The sequence below is a fragment of the Colossoma macropomum genome, unplaced genomic scaffold, assembly GCF_904425465.1.
Source record: "Colossoma macropomum unplaced genomic scaffold, Colossoma_macropomum, whole genome shotgun sequence".
Taxonomy (NCBI): Eukaryota; Metazoa; Chordata; class Actinopteri; order Characiformes; family Serrasalmidae; genus Colossoma; species Colossoma macropomum.
The window spans coordinates 12,287,705-12,303,492 of NW_023494789.1; the positions used below are offsets into that span (position 1 = coordinate 12,287,705).

Below are 15,788 nucleotides of genomic sequence, written 5' to 3' on the forward strand. Positions count from 1 at the left end.
AAGCTATTGTATAAAATGGTTATGAATGCACAGCCTGATGCCTGAGACACTGTTTTACAGCCGTTTCGAGCTGTCGTCTTTGAGAGAGAGGAGAAAATCAAGCTGCTTCAGATCTGAAAGTATCCACAGGTGTTTCTGTCCATCCTTCCACTGTGAGAAAACAACTCAGCGCTATGGGTCTGAAAGGATGTGTAGCTGTTCAAGACGCCTCACTAAGAAAAGGAGACAGACACATCAAACAAAGAAGCTGAACAATGGACTGACCACCCCAGAGTCCAGACCTCAACATCACTGAATGTGTTTGATTACTTCAGAAAACGATCAACCAACTTCTAAGACTGAACTTTGGAGGTGTGTCTGCAGGTTTCTTTGAAAAACTGAAAGTGAGTCTCTTGAAAAGAATGGAAGCTGTAATAAAGGTAAAGACTGACACACTGAATACTGAACAATCTGATATTATATTTAGTTGTTGAGGCTTCTATGTGATTTTTGTTAAGTACATGTTTATTCATAGAAATATGAATAACTTCTACTTGACTAGAAATGAAATAAATGAAGGGGGTCTCTGACTTTTTCACAGTACTGTGTGTGATTGTCTAAGTGGGGGAGATGATCGTCAGAGGGATAACAGACTTATTGCCTTCAATAAATTCTGCCTTTAAGGGCGGACAGAGACCTCGGTGTTGCCATGGAAACAGGGAAAAGAGCAAGCATACACCCATGAGGGGGACTGTTAATGGGCATGGGGCACCGCAAAAGTGTGTGACTGTGTGTGTGTGTGTGTGTAACTGCAAACTGCAGGGCCACAGTGGTGATACTTCAAACCCCTGAACACTTTGCCACGGCAACGCCCGCTTTATTGCTTCCTCACCTATCAAGTGGTGCCATAACGTCAAAATGTAAGCTACAATAATATTAACATATGAGTCCAATACTGTATTCCATCCAGTTATCATCCATAAAGCCTGCAGTGAGGAACCCTCAGGGTCTTCTAGACCTTCAGAGAAGGTCTAATGATTACAGAACAAGTCATATTTAGTTATATTTTATTCAAAATAATCAAACACTGCAATTACTATAGTAATACTCATTTTCATTGTTACATGTTAGTTAGTAACAAAAATAATAATATCTTGAAACTGGCAATGGAAAATTCTTCAGATCATTTTTTTCTCTGTGGTATCCAGGTAGATACACCTAAGCGAGCTCTCCCATTGCCTTGCATGTTAGATTAACCACCAGCATCATTTCTATGCTTAATTATAATTACATGATAATTACTTTTAATTTACAATAAGACCAATTGTGTGAGAAATGTCACTCTGCGTCTTCTGGACATTCTAGAGGTCTGATTGTGAATATGAGTTGTAGCCTAGCCAGGTTTCAGTTAGTTGTTATGAATGTAAAACAGTGGTGGCATATAAAAACTCTTAGATTAGTAAAGACCTCTCGACATCTCGGTTCTTATTATCATCACTGTAGTTACTTTGTTTACATCTCAACCTTTCAATTTCGCAGAAATTTTTGAAATTTTGAAATTTTGAAAAATCGCTTCCTCCTTTAAAGCTTTCATCTTTGACAGTAAAGAGAAAATCAAGTTGCTTCAGATCTGAAAACATCCACAGGTGTTTCTGTCCATCCTTCCACTGTGAGAAGACAACTCAGCGCTATGGGTCTGAAAGGATGTGTAGCTGTTCAAGACGCCTCACTGAGAAAAGGAGACAGACACATCAAACAAAGAAGCTGAACAATGGACTGACCACACCAGAGTCCAGACCTCAACATCACTGAATGTGTTTGATTGCTTGAATGATTCAAACTTTTGCATGGAACAGTGAAAAGTAAGGCCTAAAATTAAACCCAAGAACTCAGCAACAGCAGCTTGAATGATTTGGTTAAGTAGCTGTAGCTCTTTAATACTTTTCTATAATTAGTAGATAGTGACATAATGATTTAACATATAATTACATAAATAATTATATAGTTAAATATGTAATTAATTGCATTCTTTTGACTTTTTTTGTTTTGATGCCAAAACATTGGACGTATTTTTTCTGCAACACAAGACATACAACAAATTCAACTCATAATAAAACATTTGCTCTCCTAATTAAATGCTTTGGTGTAAAGAAAAAAACTGGAAACTTTCAAGTTTATCAGTGGTGCTGAGAGGAACCAGACGTCTAAAGAGTCCTAATTAAAAAATGTGGTATATTTTGAAAGTTTACAATTTGCACTTTCCATACAATTTCTCTATGTCTCACTGAGAACCAATTAAAGGAGAAATCCACTAATTCTTTAACATTTCTGTATAATTCAACCTTTAAGATGTTAACAGAGTGGTTTGATATGAAATGGTTCATTGTAGAGAAACTTTACAGTGGTGGTGATAGAAACCAGAGGTCACATAAATATTTAAAAAAAAGAAAATATATCTTTTTATATACCACCAGTGAACCTACATGTGTCTTCTGAGTTTTATATGTAATGATAATGATGACAAAAAAGTTTTCTTTGGGGAGTATTTTGCACCCTGTATGTATGTCTCCTCCATGACAGCATTTTAAAAATATGTTTTAGGACAAAAGCTTATCTCAAAATGGTTGTAAACTGGTATCTCAGGCATCAGGCAGTGTATCATAAACATTTCATTATAACTTTCTGTGAGGGAGCTTTTAGAGGCATTAAACTCTTCAGACATCTGGTTCCTATCAGAACCACTGAGAAACTTGGAAAGTTTACAGTTTCTTTCTTTTGACCATAGCATTATTAACAAACCACCCTGAATGACTTTATTAACATCTTAACCATTAATTATGCAGAAATAATAATAATAATAAAAAAAATGTGGTATTCTCCTTTCAACCCACTGACAGTTTGCCACAGTTTATACTCTTTTACAGACTCTGATTTCTTTACAGTGGTGGTGATAGGAACCAGGGGTCACATAAATATGTAAAAACATAAATATACCATTTTATATATTGCCCAAAACCACCAGTGAACCTATATGTGTCTTCTGAGTTTTATATGTAATGTAATTTATATGTAATGATGATGGTAAAATAGTGATAAATCTGAAAGAAAAAAGTTTTCTTTGGGGACTATTTTGCCTCACAACACCCTGCATGTACCTTCCCATCATAAATGGACCTAAATAAATAAGTATAGGGCCAAAATTTTTCCAAGACTATCATAAAACAATGTATCAGGCGGCGTATTCAAAATGAATGTGTAATATCTTTCTGTGAGGGAGCTTTTAGGGGAGGATGTCTGGTTCCTATCACCACCACTGTGAACAATTCTGAAGGTTCTCTAGAACAGAGCATTTCACACCAAACCACTCTGAATGACTTTGTTTCCATCTAAAGCAGAAGTTTTGAAAAGCTGTCAGAATTACATGCTTTTAAGAGTTACATGAATAAATGCATAATGAATGTGATATTAAAAATGAATACGTGTCTCTCTGAGTGAGACAAGCGAAGCACGGATAATGAAAATATCAATAGCATGAACATTCACTTTAATACTGTGCGAGACAACAGGCTGCCCTAAACGACCGCCGTAGGCATTTCTGGCAACTGCCCACGCTCCACGTTCAATACGCTGACTGGCTGCTTGTGTTACCGGAGGACACGTTCACATCCTATTGATTAAAAATTAAATGTATTGTTGCTGAACCTCAATAGAAAACAGAACAGCACAATTACGACCCTGACAAACCAGCAGAGTGAATCGGCCACAGATCACTGCAAACACAAATCTGTCTGACTGATCAATAGACTAATCAAGCTCTGTTGTTACAGACACTGGAAAAATATGCCTGGCCTTCAATTTTTCCTTTGAGAATCTCAAACAACTGAATAAATAAATCAATGCTGCTCATCTCCAGTTAGAATGAGAAGTAATACAGTAAAGCAGTGCATCTGTCAGAAGTACAACAGACAAATTTTCAGAAAAACCATAAGGAAAATAAAATTACAGACACAAAATAGCATGAAAGTGGAGCCTCATAGCAATCCAACCAGAAATAAGTTGTTCTGATTACACTTTTCTGATGGGCAGCAATCACAAAACTGACATAACCATATAGATAATAATAAGTCCAACTATACTGGCCACTTGCTAAAGTGAAATGACATCAGGCTTCTGTGTCCTGTAGCCTTATGAATCCTGCCTATTAGTAAAGTGTCCCCTTCCTTCTTTTCTTAAGCAGTTTCTAATCAAATGTACACAGTCGTCCCCTTACTTTAAATGTAAGTCCACTTTTCATTATTCATTTTGTATATAACAGTATTTTGTACAATCTATTTCAGCAGACCAAACCAAGCACTTTAGAAAAATACTGTAGCAACGCTAAAGAATGTGTGTAAACAATTGGTCATTCGGCGATACGCAAGAACATGAACTGGCTCGGCTCCTGTAGCAGTGCTGTGTTACAGCTGATCCAATCACACGCTTTTATTATAAATAATTTTTATGTAAATGCGTCATCAAAGCAAAACCAATGGGGCTACAAATCAGGACAGAAAGCCAGTAATGTCACATGGTATTGTAGGTGTTAAATCCTATTTATTTCTGGTCTGAGCGCTGATGTAACATGGGTTGTTAGAAAAAGGAAAATGGACGATGTGTCTGGTCAGCTCAGAGTCCGTGCGAAACAAATCACTGCATATTAAACTTCCCACAAAATTTAGTTCTGAGGACGAATAAAATAAACCCAAAGCTCAAAACAAAAGGTCCACCAGACCTTTACTGTTGTCTATTTTAATTCAATTTTACGTTATTTTTAATTATTTTAATTTATGTGACCTTATTAAAAGATATACTGTACATTGTCTGTGGACAACTTTTTAAGACATTTGAAAGTTTGTTGAGACTTCAAAATAAGATTTCTTTTAAATGTATTTTTTGGTTTTTGTTTTTAACTTATTAATTAATAATTATTGTGGTTTCTCACACTATACTGCAGAGATATTCAACTAAAACTGGTGAAGGTCCAGTTACATCAGACGTGTTGCTTATAAAGGTACAAATAAACAAGCTAACAAAGTGAATGGGGGCGCTAGTTACTTTTAAATGCTTAACCGTTAATAATTAGTCCAGGAAGCTAATTAAAACAGAATAAGACACATCAAATACATTTTGATGAATTGTTTTCTTTCAACGTAGTATTATAGTCTAATTAGTATTTTAAAATTGCGTAGCCATTGGCTGTTGTTTATGATATAATTGAATTGTATATGCATGAATGAATGAACGAAAACATTGAAATAAAACAAGTGTGCAATGATTTAAACAAGCAGTTTGCATGTTGTTGTAACTGTTCCATTACTTGTTAGCTACATTAGCCTCATAGCGCCTGCATAAAAACTAAAGAAGCAAACCTCAGACACCAACATGTCTTGGCTGTTCAACTACATTTAGGTTTAAGAGGGGAAAACTGTGTACATTTGAAATTTGGCCATTCTTTTTGGTCATTCTTTTGGTCATGTGATCCCACTGGAGGCCAGGAAAACTGTATATATACAAGTAAATAGCCACATTTCTTTTTTACAGATTGCAAACTCGGGCCTGGGGACAACACTGTGGCACACTGGAACAGGAAAAAATGCAAATATGCAACGCAGTGATTCCTTAAGTCCAGTAACAACTGCTTTATAGTGTTCAGAGGCACCAACAGAACACAGAGAGAGAAATACTGAAGACAAATATGTGCATTATGACCAGGTGGGTCAGCTCTCACCTCAAACTTCTGCCTGAGCTCCACATTCCCATCATTCTCCTCCGGGATCGGCACGTTGTAATATTCGCCCTCCTCCTGGTTCAGCATCTTGTACCTGACATACACACAAACACTCTTTTAATCCATTTAAACTTTAAGGGTCTCTATGTGGGCCCACACTCCAGCTCCTCACTCTCAAGTAGTTACTGAATAATTCATAGTAGTTATACCCTCTTCTGGGTGCTATATAGAACCTTTTTCAAAAAGGTTCTAGATAGAACTGTCTATAGCATATTCATGCAGATTTTCCATCAATCCGATTAACACTTTTATAATGCAAAGAACCCTTTAATCATGCAAATGGTTCAATAAAGAACCATTTTCTTTACTAAGAACCCGTGAAGAACCATCTGTTTTAAGAGCGTAATGTAATGGTTTCTGCATTAAAATCTAATACATCATAATGTGCCCACAATTACATGATAAACACACACAGCGAGAGCTCTCACCATCCGCATACTGCAGATTTCATTAGCTCTGACACTCCGAAGGACATGGCACCCATGAAGTCGTTCCTGGTGGTTCTGTCCCAATCCCAAACCTCCACAGAGAGCCTGCGGTCCTTATCCGAGGGCTTCAGCTTACTGCGCACATACACAGCAGACATAAAAGCAACAGTGAGCGGAACATAAAACTCAGCACTGAGCTCTGAGTGGAACGGGTGGTGGGTGAACATACGGCTGGCCTTAAATGGTGAAATATTCACAGTTGCAGGTTGCGAGTTGTATGAATTACGCAACATAATTTCTGTGCAGTTGATTGCTTCATGACTTGCTGGCAACCAGTTACCTGAATTAGTTAGCCAGTTAGCCACCTAGCTAAGTCTGTTCTGCACTGCTAGGCCTTATTCACACATACTGCTTCTGTGTGGCGTGAGCCACATGGCAGCGTGAGTGTTACAGCTTGAATCCGCTGATCTTCCATACATACAGCGTTTGTGCTGTGGAGCGGAACGGCGAGAAGGTTATACAGACATTCCTGTTTCCATTTGGATTAATGGTCACATCAGTCATTTATATAAAAAAAAAACAGCATATTTATTTATCCTCGGCAGAATTCTGACTTCTGATTAGGCAAAAGTTTCAAACTTGGTAGACCAACGTGGAAATCTGTTTTTAGCTCAGAATGCTTAATTAGTATTTCGTCATGAATTAAACTACATTTAAAAAAATACAGTTCTTAAGTTTGTATATGTTTTCCTGTTTAATTTTCATTGATTTTCATGACATATTTCAGTGTATTTTGCACTTGAGTGCCGCATCTGGGATGCTCTGCCGATTCGCACGCCCAGCCTGTGTAAAAGCACTGACCTGTTAACATGGACACTGAAATGAAAAGCAAGACTTTCCGTATCGCTCATGCTACGCAGAAGCAGTATGTGTGAATCAAGCCTTAGTCTGATGTTAATACAGTCTACACAGATAGCCTATTCATCATATTGTCATATTATGCAGAGCACCTTTGGGTGCTAAATATTCACACAGCCAGATATGCTATACAAAAAGCACCAGCTACTCATCGTGAACATGCTGCACGTGACTTTCATGTGATTTCATGAAATCATGTTTCACTTATGCAGCCTGCAACTAACTGTGAGATAGTTTGCTCATTTAAAGCCAGCCTTAGCCATTTCCCTTACAATGTGAATGACTCGTTCCAGGTGGGATTTAGGGAGGAGCGGATGGTTCTGGTCTTCTTCTTGGTCTCATTTTTGGGGTCAGGGACGAGCTTCAGCTTGACATACGGGTCGGACAGGCCGTTAGGGTCCATCGGGATCAGGTTCCTGGCCTCGCCCACTGCAAATAGTCAACATACACACTGAGAAACAATCCAAGCAGCAGATGAGAATCTAAATTTATTCATTACTGATGTTTATTATTAACAGTTAAGAAGATGATGAGACACAAAGGGACAAGACATTTTGTATTACATAGAGTTATTTGAGGTTAAGAGTGAATAAGGTTGATTGATGCTCATGTGTGAAAAAAGTGTTGGAAATATTAGCACCCACAGAATCCATCTCAGCCAATCACACCCTTATGACATACTGTAGCATAACTTCACAATAAGCACAAAAGCTGAGACTTTCTACACTTGAAATTGGCACAAAATGGATTTCCAATGGAAAAACAGGGCTGTTGACTGTAGTTTAGTGCTAGATTTAAGCAGTTCAAACATTTCAAACCAGAGACTATGCCTAGTACTGGAAAATCTGAGATAAACATTAGTTAGTGGCATTCCCCTTTACCTGAGATTCACGCAAACCATGACTCAAATGGAATGGAAGGCAATTACCCCTCTTTATACAGAAACTCAAAATAAATGTCTCCCTTTGCCTTTTAAACTTTTCCTGCATTCCAAATGTCACCATCACACTTACTGCGGAAAACATCTAAGACAGAACACCGACTGACTTTTTGTGATAAAATGCCACTGTCATTACCGTCACTGCTGCATGCTTGGCACAGGCTTCATGCTTCAGCTGTATCCTAGTATTACTCTGATGAACGCTGAACGTTGTTTACGATCTGAATATTGTTATGAATTCATGAATTTTACTATTGAGAATGCTAGCATGTGCATTCTGTTTATATCATTGCTTTATTTACGAAGCATAGTAGAGGTATCAGTATTACAGGGAAGGTCCGTGAAAAGAAGTCATAAAGGTCTTTTCCACACAGCCACAGTCAACTGCAAATGCTTTACTAACTACACTCTCTTTTGGTTGGGGCCTGATCGATATATTGGCTGGCCAATAATATAGGTTGATACCAATGACTCACAGTTTTATTGGTATTGGCAACAATTTCTCAGATACTGTGCAGATAATTGTTATAGCATTGTCAGGATTCAAATGTATCATCTTCTGATTCTAAAAATAAATAAATAAATAAATACCACAAAGTATTCTGGGTAGCTCCATCCACATTGCTACAATAGACGTCAAGGCTGTAGATAAGGTAGGAGAGACATTGCTAGGCTCTTCTTTAGGAGGGCAAGCATATTATGCTATATCAATAAGAGTCCTTGGGCAAGACTCCTAACACTACATTAGCCTAACTCCGTAACATGAATCAGTTAAGTGTTAGCATCTAAGGAAAATAATAAAAAGCAGCAAACGTATGAAGCTAATGTCTACCATTTTGCAAACCTGCACGCAGAAAAGTGATTTATGGAACTGCAAAATTGATCCACGGTTTGGATGGACTTTTTGACTGTGAACGCAAACCAGTGATAACGAACCCCTCCCCCCGAACAAGCCCAGAATCAGTCCTGGGTGCAGGTATTCAGTATTCAGGTCCAGTGTGAAAATGTCCACTGTGTAAACGTAAATGCAGTGTTCGTTTGAAAGGGCCGTAGAAGGCTGTACCAAAGTCACGACTTAGGGACATAAATAATGTGACATATTTACATCCTGCATTCAGACAACAGATCAAAATGAATGTTTCCTTACAAACCCTGGTGCTGCAGCATCTTGCCAACTTGTTTTTCAAATGATTCTGCACTAGTGAGTGCGTCTTTGTGTGACTACTGTGAGTTCCTTCTCTTTATTTGAGTCGAAGAAGAGAACATATGTAAGAAAAAAAAGGAAAATGTATTTCATTTTTGAGTGATGAACTTGACTGGGTGAGCTACAACGAACAGCAAGGGATGTTTTGCGTTATCTGCCGTGTGCAATTCAGTGTGGCTGAGAAATAAGCAGCTATGTTAGCTGCAGAATAACTATTTAACCACACAGCTTGCTCATACGTCAGCGGCTTTTGATAACATTAGCGTGGCGCCAGCATAGAAGAGGACGCCGAAAAACTGCCCAGCCCAGCAATACTGCAAATGACCAAGGTAGTGGGCAGATCACTTTAAGCCATACAGTTTCTCTTTATGTCAGACACCCAGACCCACAGTGACTTACTCACAGCCCAACACAATAAAGCACAAATAACACCTAAACACATCCTAAACCCAACACCACTTCCTCCCGAACGCAGCCAGTGGACGCCACATAATTTATATAGAGTTATATATTATATAGAGTTAAAAAGCTCCATAAATGCCTCAGGTTAGTGTCTATAACATAATGACTTACTGAATGTTAGCACTTCAGATGATGACAGCTGAGGACATCAGAACATACACCCTTAAAAAAGATGGTTCTTCAAGGGCTCTTTAGTAAAGAAAATGGTTCTATATAGAACCATGAACACTCAAAGAGCTCTTTGCATCGTGAAAGGGGTCTTCAGATTAATGGAGAACGTGTTTACATGGTTCTATATAGCACCAAAAAAAGGGTTCTGCTATTGTTACAAGCTTGACATCACCACAATGCCAGAAACCATTTTGGTGCTATATAGAACCTTTTTCAAAAAGGTTCTATATAGAGCCTTCTACAGCACATTCTCCATCAAATTGAAAGAACGCTTTCACAGTGCAAAGAACACTTTAATCATGCAAAGAGTTCTTTGAGTATTCTTTAAGTGTTCGTGGTTCTGTATAGAACCATTTTATATATAGAAGAACCCATGAAAGTTTTAAGAGTGTGAGTAAGATGGTTCTTCAAGGATTTTTTAGTAAAGAAAATGGTTCTATATAGAACCATGAACACTCAAAGAACTCTTGAATCATGAAAGCGTTCTTCAGATTAATGGAGAACATGTTTACATGGTTCTATATCATACTGAAAAGGATTGTTACATATATAGAACTCTTTTGAAAAAGGTTCTACAGTAACCATATACAGCACATTTTCCATCAGTCTGACAAACCACTTGACAATGCAAAGAAACCTTTAATCATGCAAAGAGTTTTTTGAGTATCCTGTGTTCGTGGTTCTATATAGAAACATTTTCTGTATAGAAGAACCCATGAAAAAAGAAACCTTTTTGGTGCTATATAGAAACCTTTTCAAAAAGGCTCTACAGAAACCATATACAGCACATTCTCCATCAATCCAAAGAACCATTTCACAATGCAAAGAACAATTTAATTATGCAAAGAGTTCTTCAAGTATTATTTAAGTGTTCGTGGTTCTACATAGAACCGTTTTCTATGTAGAAGAACCCAAAAAGTTTGGGTGTGGGTATTAAAATATAGCATCGCTGTCCACAGAAAAACACTAATTTTTCTACATCATTTGAACTTAGCAGCTGCCCTGTCCACTGCCTGACAATTTCATGATAAACGGACCAATAGAAATGCTCCAAAAGTCTAAGAATACTCGGGAGAGAATCTCAGCCAGTCACTGTGAGGTATAGCAGTCAGTAAAGAACTCATTAACTAAAACTACTGGAGTATAAAATTAAAATCTAGAATAAATATTCAATTGTTTCAGCTGATCTTATCTGTTATCATAATGTTTAACCCTATAAAATCAGTATCAGCTACAGATCTTTTCATAAAGCAGTTTGGGCATCTCTGGTCAACTAACATATTTTCTGTTGATTTTCTAAGTATGAGTTCACACGTCCACTTCTGCACACTTTAATGCATTACTACTGTCTACTTGTTGAATTTAACACATTGAAAAAACTATATTTTCCATATATACATATACTCTATATATAATAACACTCTATACTCTATATATAGTAATACATAAAATCAACGAAACGTTTCAAAGGTTCTAGTTTTTGCACAATATGGCCAGAAGCAGCACTTCTAGGATTATTCTGCTGAATGTAACTCTACGTCCACCTCAGGAAATATTAAGGTCAGCTCAGAAACATACGCCACCTAGTCGTCCTACCCAAACCCACACAAAGGTTATGTTTTGAATATTTAAAACTTCCACCACAAAAATAGCTGAATGCAAAACAGCGGTTCTCCGCTGGCCTTTCTTAAACCTGTGGAGTTCAGTCCAGGACAGACAGGCCATCATACAGAAATACACATGCACAACATGGATGTAGACACACAACCATGCACTGAAACATGCATCCACACAGAGATGCATGCATCTAAGTGCATAAGGTTACAAAGGACAGTCACAATCACGAACAGAACGCAAAAGAAATCTCTCTTCAATGTGAAAGTGAAATTATCAACATTTTCACGGCATCATCTGACCAATAGGGGGCGCTCTGCACTTCCATTTCACCGTGAGCACCCTGTCTCTTTATTTCCTTCTGAATCGGTCCAGCCACATCTGCTTTTTTACGTTATGAAAATGTGCCTGCGCATCTTCTACTCCATCGCTCACTCCACAGAGGCAAAAATGACTTTTTGGATGGATTTATTTGGCTTCTCAAACATGCAAACAAAGACGGCACAAAGGAAAAGAATCTCAAGAGAGGAAAATATAATAGTCAAAACATCGCTGTTACTGTGCACAATCCTGTCTGATCAATGTTTTCAAATTCCAAATAGTCCCTGCAGTCAGATATTTTGAGGTTCAGCTGAAAACTAATATATAAGGAGCTATTCTACATTAAACGTTCTGGAGACCTATTGACCTGACACATTTCATTTCCAGCCAAAACAGTTGGTAAGTAGAAGTTATTCATTTTTTAGTGTCAGAAAAAAGAAAACATCATCAACAACTAAATGTAATATTTAATATCCAGTGTTTATTGTGTCCAATCTTTGCCTTTATTACAGCTTCCATTCTTTTCAGGAGACTCACTTTCAGTTTCTCACAGAAATCCGCAGACACACCTCCAAAGTTCAGTCGTAGAACTTTGTTGAATTTTCTGCTTCTCATGATTCAAATAATCCCAATTACAAATTTAGACCTATCAGTCCATAAAACCTCACTCTACATCTCGGATATCAGTTTTTCCTCTTTTGTGTTTGTGCTTTTTTTTCCACACCTCCAAAGTTCAGTCTTAGAAGTTGGTTTTGCATTTTCTACCTTTCTGATTTTCTCACAATTCAAATGATCAAACACATTCAGTGATGTTGAGGTCAAAACTCTGGGGTGGTCAGTCCATTGTTCAGCTTCTTTGTTTGATGTGTCTGTCTCCTTTTCTCAGTGAGGTCTTCTTGAACAGCTACACATCCTTTCAGACCCATAGCACTGGGTTGTCTTCTCACAGTGGAAGGATGGACAGAAACACCTGTGGATGTTTTCAGATCTGAAGCAACTTGATTTTCTCCTGTCTCTCAAAGATGAAAGCTTTAAGTGCTGTTTATCTGATGATGTTGGATGCTTTTATGTCACTTTTGTTAAATGTATGTTTTTTCATGAACAGCTTGTACACTTTCATGGCCAAAAATGGTCTTTATAATGAAATAAATGAAAGGGTGGTCTCTGACTTACATAGTACTGTACGTCTTTCTTTGACAGAGTTCCAACAGGTGATCTTAGGCTGCCTGTTGGCTTTGTGGCTTTGTGCCACACCCTCAGATGTCTGTCTGTGTACACTGTGGACTACAGTCTACATACAGTGCGGACTATAGTGGTGTATGTAGGCCATGGAAAGGAAAAAGCATTAGCAGGCAGACACACAAACAAACGCAGAGGAAAACAAGCTTGGCTGACCGCCCTCAGAGGTCTTCATCCTCCAGAGACTCATTTCTGGAATATTTGCGATCCTCCTCAGCTAAATATTTCATAGGCCCTGTTGTGGAGCTGCATGGTGGGACCCTCCCCCCCAGAGCAAGTCCATTCTGGAGCTGAAGGTGAACAGGTCTAAGAAGGTCAACGGCAAACGTACACAATTTCCCTTTTACTCCAAATGCAGGGGCAAATCTGACCGCCTTTAATGATGTACAATCTACTCTGCGTCTGAATTATGAAACTGTTGCACAACGTGGAAATGAGTGAAGATTCGTAAATAATGACTCAGCTTCAGTGCATGATTTCAAGCGCCAGCCTACCAGCACCTCATTTACATATCATTTACATAAAGTATGTTCTAATTTATGCAGATGTTTTAGTAGGGAGCCAATAAAATGACAACATTCAGCAGCTCATGAGCCAATGGCTGTGCTCGTAGACAGAGTTTGAGGTTGCACTGCTCCCCCTACTGACCAAACTTTATAGTGTTAACGTTAAGACGACTGGAAAGAATAAAATGTGAAATAAACAAAACATCTTAGCTTTTGTGAGACGGTATATTGATGTGAATGTATGGTGTGATTATTTTATTTTTTATGTATTGTTTATTTTCTGGGCGGAGTCAGTAGTATGAAACTGAAGCGTAGTGTAATATGTCTTTGAATGGATCATGAAATAGTTGCAGCATTTGTTTATAGCAATGTGCATGTAAAATATGTACATCCTCTTTTTTGCTAGATTGCCATGAATACAAATTATCAGTATTATTGTGATATTATATTTCTATTCTTATGATGCATAAATTTCAGGATATCAATTATGCTAAGATTAAAAATGCATTCCCACCAGACGTGAGTTTAATCGTACAGATACGCCAAAGATGTAACAACAACTATCAGTGAAATTTGCATGCACTCATTTTACAATCAAATTTGATTAGATGCAACTTTGACGAATAAGGGCAATTACAAAGGAGGAGGAGACTAGTTGAGAAATGAATGGGAAAGTTCATAACACTCAACGGGTGTCTGCATATTTTTGTGTTATTTGAGCCGAACGCTACAAATTTTTGTGCAATTTTTATCAGTGATTTCAAATTTATTTATTTAAATAACCGTTAAAATGGCTGAGTAATATAAACGTTTGTCTATGTTTATATAGATAACAACTCCTCACAGTTTAAGGAAGTGAGTGATGATTTATACATGCAGTTAGCACAATGACAATTGATGCACATGAGCTTAAATTACTTGTTAACTACAAAACTAAAGAAGCAAATTTCAGATACCAAACAGGTCTTGGCTGATCAGCTACATTTGGACTAAAAGGGTCAACTGGGTAATCTTGATTTGTGGCCAAATGCTTTAAAATGATGCAGAAGCTTGTGAAGCAAAAAGAAACGAGAATTTACTAGAGACACACATACAGGCCTGTGTGACGACACATGCTGCTCCTGGTAATGGGTGAGTGGGGGGTTTTTAGCTGACAGCGGGAGAGACATTAGCATTAGCAAGCGCTAAATGAGCTCAGAGCAGCACCAAGCTGCACTAACACTCAGCTAACAAAGAACCTTACAAGAGTGCAGTGCTTAGACATCTGCCTGGAAGTCCCTTTATGTCTTCACACAGATGCTGCCTGCTCTGGAAGATTATGTAATCAATTAGAAAAATGATCTGCAGCACAAAGAATTGGATGAGCAGTGAGTGAAGCAGATTTGACACCACATACCACTTACTATAATATAGTATATTATGTATTACATGTTATATATTATATACTATCGTGTGTATGTACTCAGCTCTTTATGGTAACCAAATGTTTTCAGATTGAATGAAAAACATGAGAAAAAAGGCCTGTTTTCATGTGGCACAAGATTTTAAAGGGCAATTTATCTAAATTTCTATCACTTTAAGTAACGTAATTCAGAGTGCTTTGATACAAAATGGTTAAAATTGTAAAATTTACCAATTAAAATGTTTTTACGGTGATAGTGATTGTACCATTTTACAAAGGATCACAGTGTCTACAACACAAACATAGCTACTGCCCACAACAACCAACTTACACGTCTTCTGAGTGTTTATATGTAATGTTTACAATGGTAAAATAGTGATAAATCTAAAAAAAAAAAAAAATTAAAATTAAAAAAATGTGTTTTTTTGGGGACTATTTGCCTGCATCTAACTCTCCACCATGAAAATACGTTTTAGGCAAAAATCCTATCTCATTTGTTTTGCAAAACAATGTCTCAAACACTAGCCAGTGTGTTCATAACCGTTTCATGCAGCAACTTTCTGTGAGGGAGCTTTTAGAGGTGGCCGTCTGGTTCCTATCAGTTTCTCCAGAACGAAGTTTCACACCAAACCACTCTGAATTACTGCTTACATTTTTTTCATTAGGCAGAAATAAGGAAAATGGGTGGAATTCCCCTTTTAACCACATACATTTCCATTTGGTAGTCAAATGCGTCTCTGGTTAGCGAGTGAAATCCAATCACTATATGGTGCATAA

At 37.6% G+C, this 15,788-nt stretch overlaps 1 protein-coding gene across 2 annotated transcripts in view; it reads right to left on the reverse strand.

Annotated features, from left to right (window-relative positions):
* The window catches only part of prkcaa (protein kinase C, alpha, a), a 229,093-nt gene that overhangs the window by 62,226 nt on the left and 151,079 nt on the right, over positions 1 to 15,788 (reverse strand). For both annotated transcript variants that reach the window (XM_036570116.1, XM_036570117.1), the window contains exons 6-8: positions 7,425 to 7,581; positions 6,235 to 6,369; positions 5,747 to 5,840 (exon numbers count right to left, since the gene is read on the reverse strand). In XM_036570116.1, the coding sequence (XP_036426009.1) occupies positions 5,747 to 5,840; positions 6,235 to 6,369; positions 7,425 to 7,581 (386 nt within the window). The remainder of the gene's footprint in view (positions 1 to 5,746; positions 5,841 to 6,234; positions 6,370 to 7,424; positions 7,582 to 15,788) is intronic.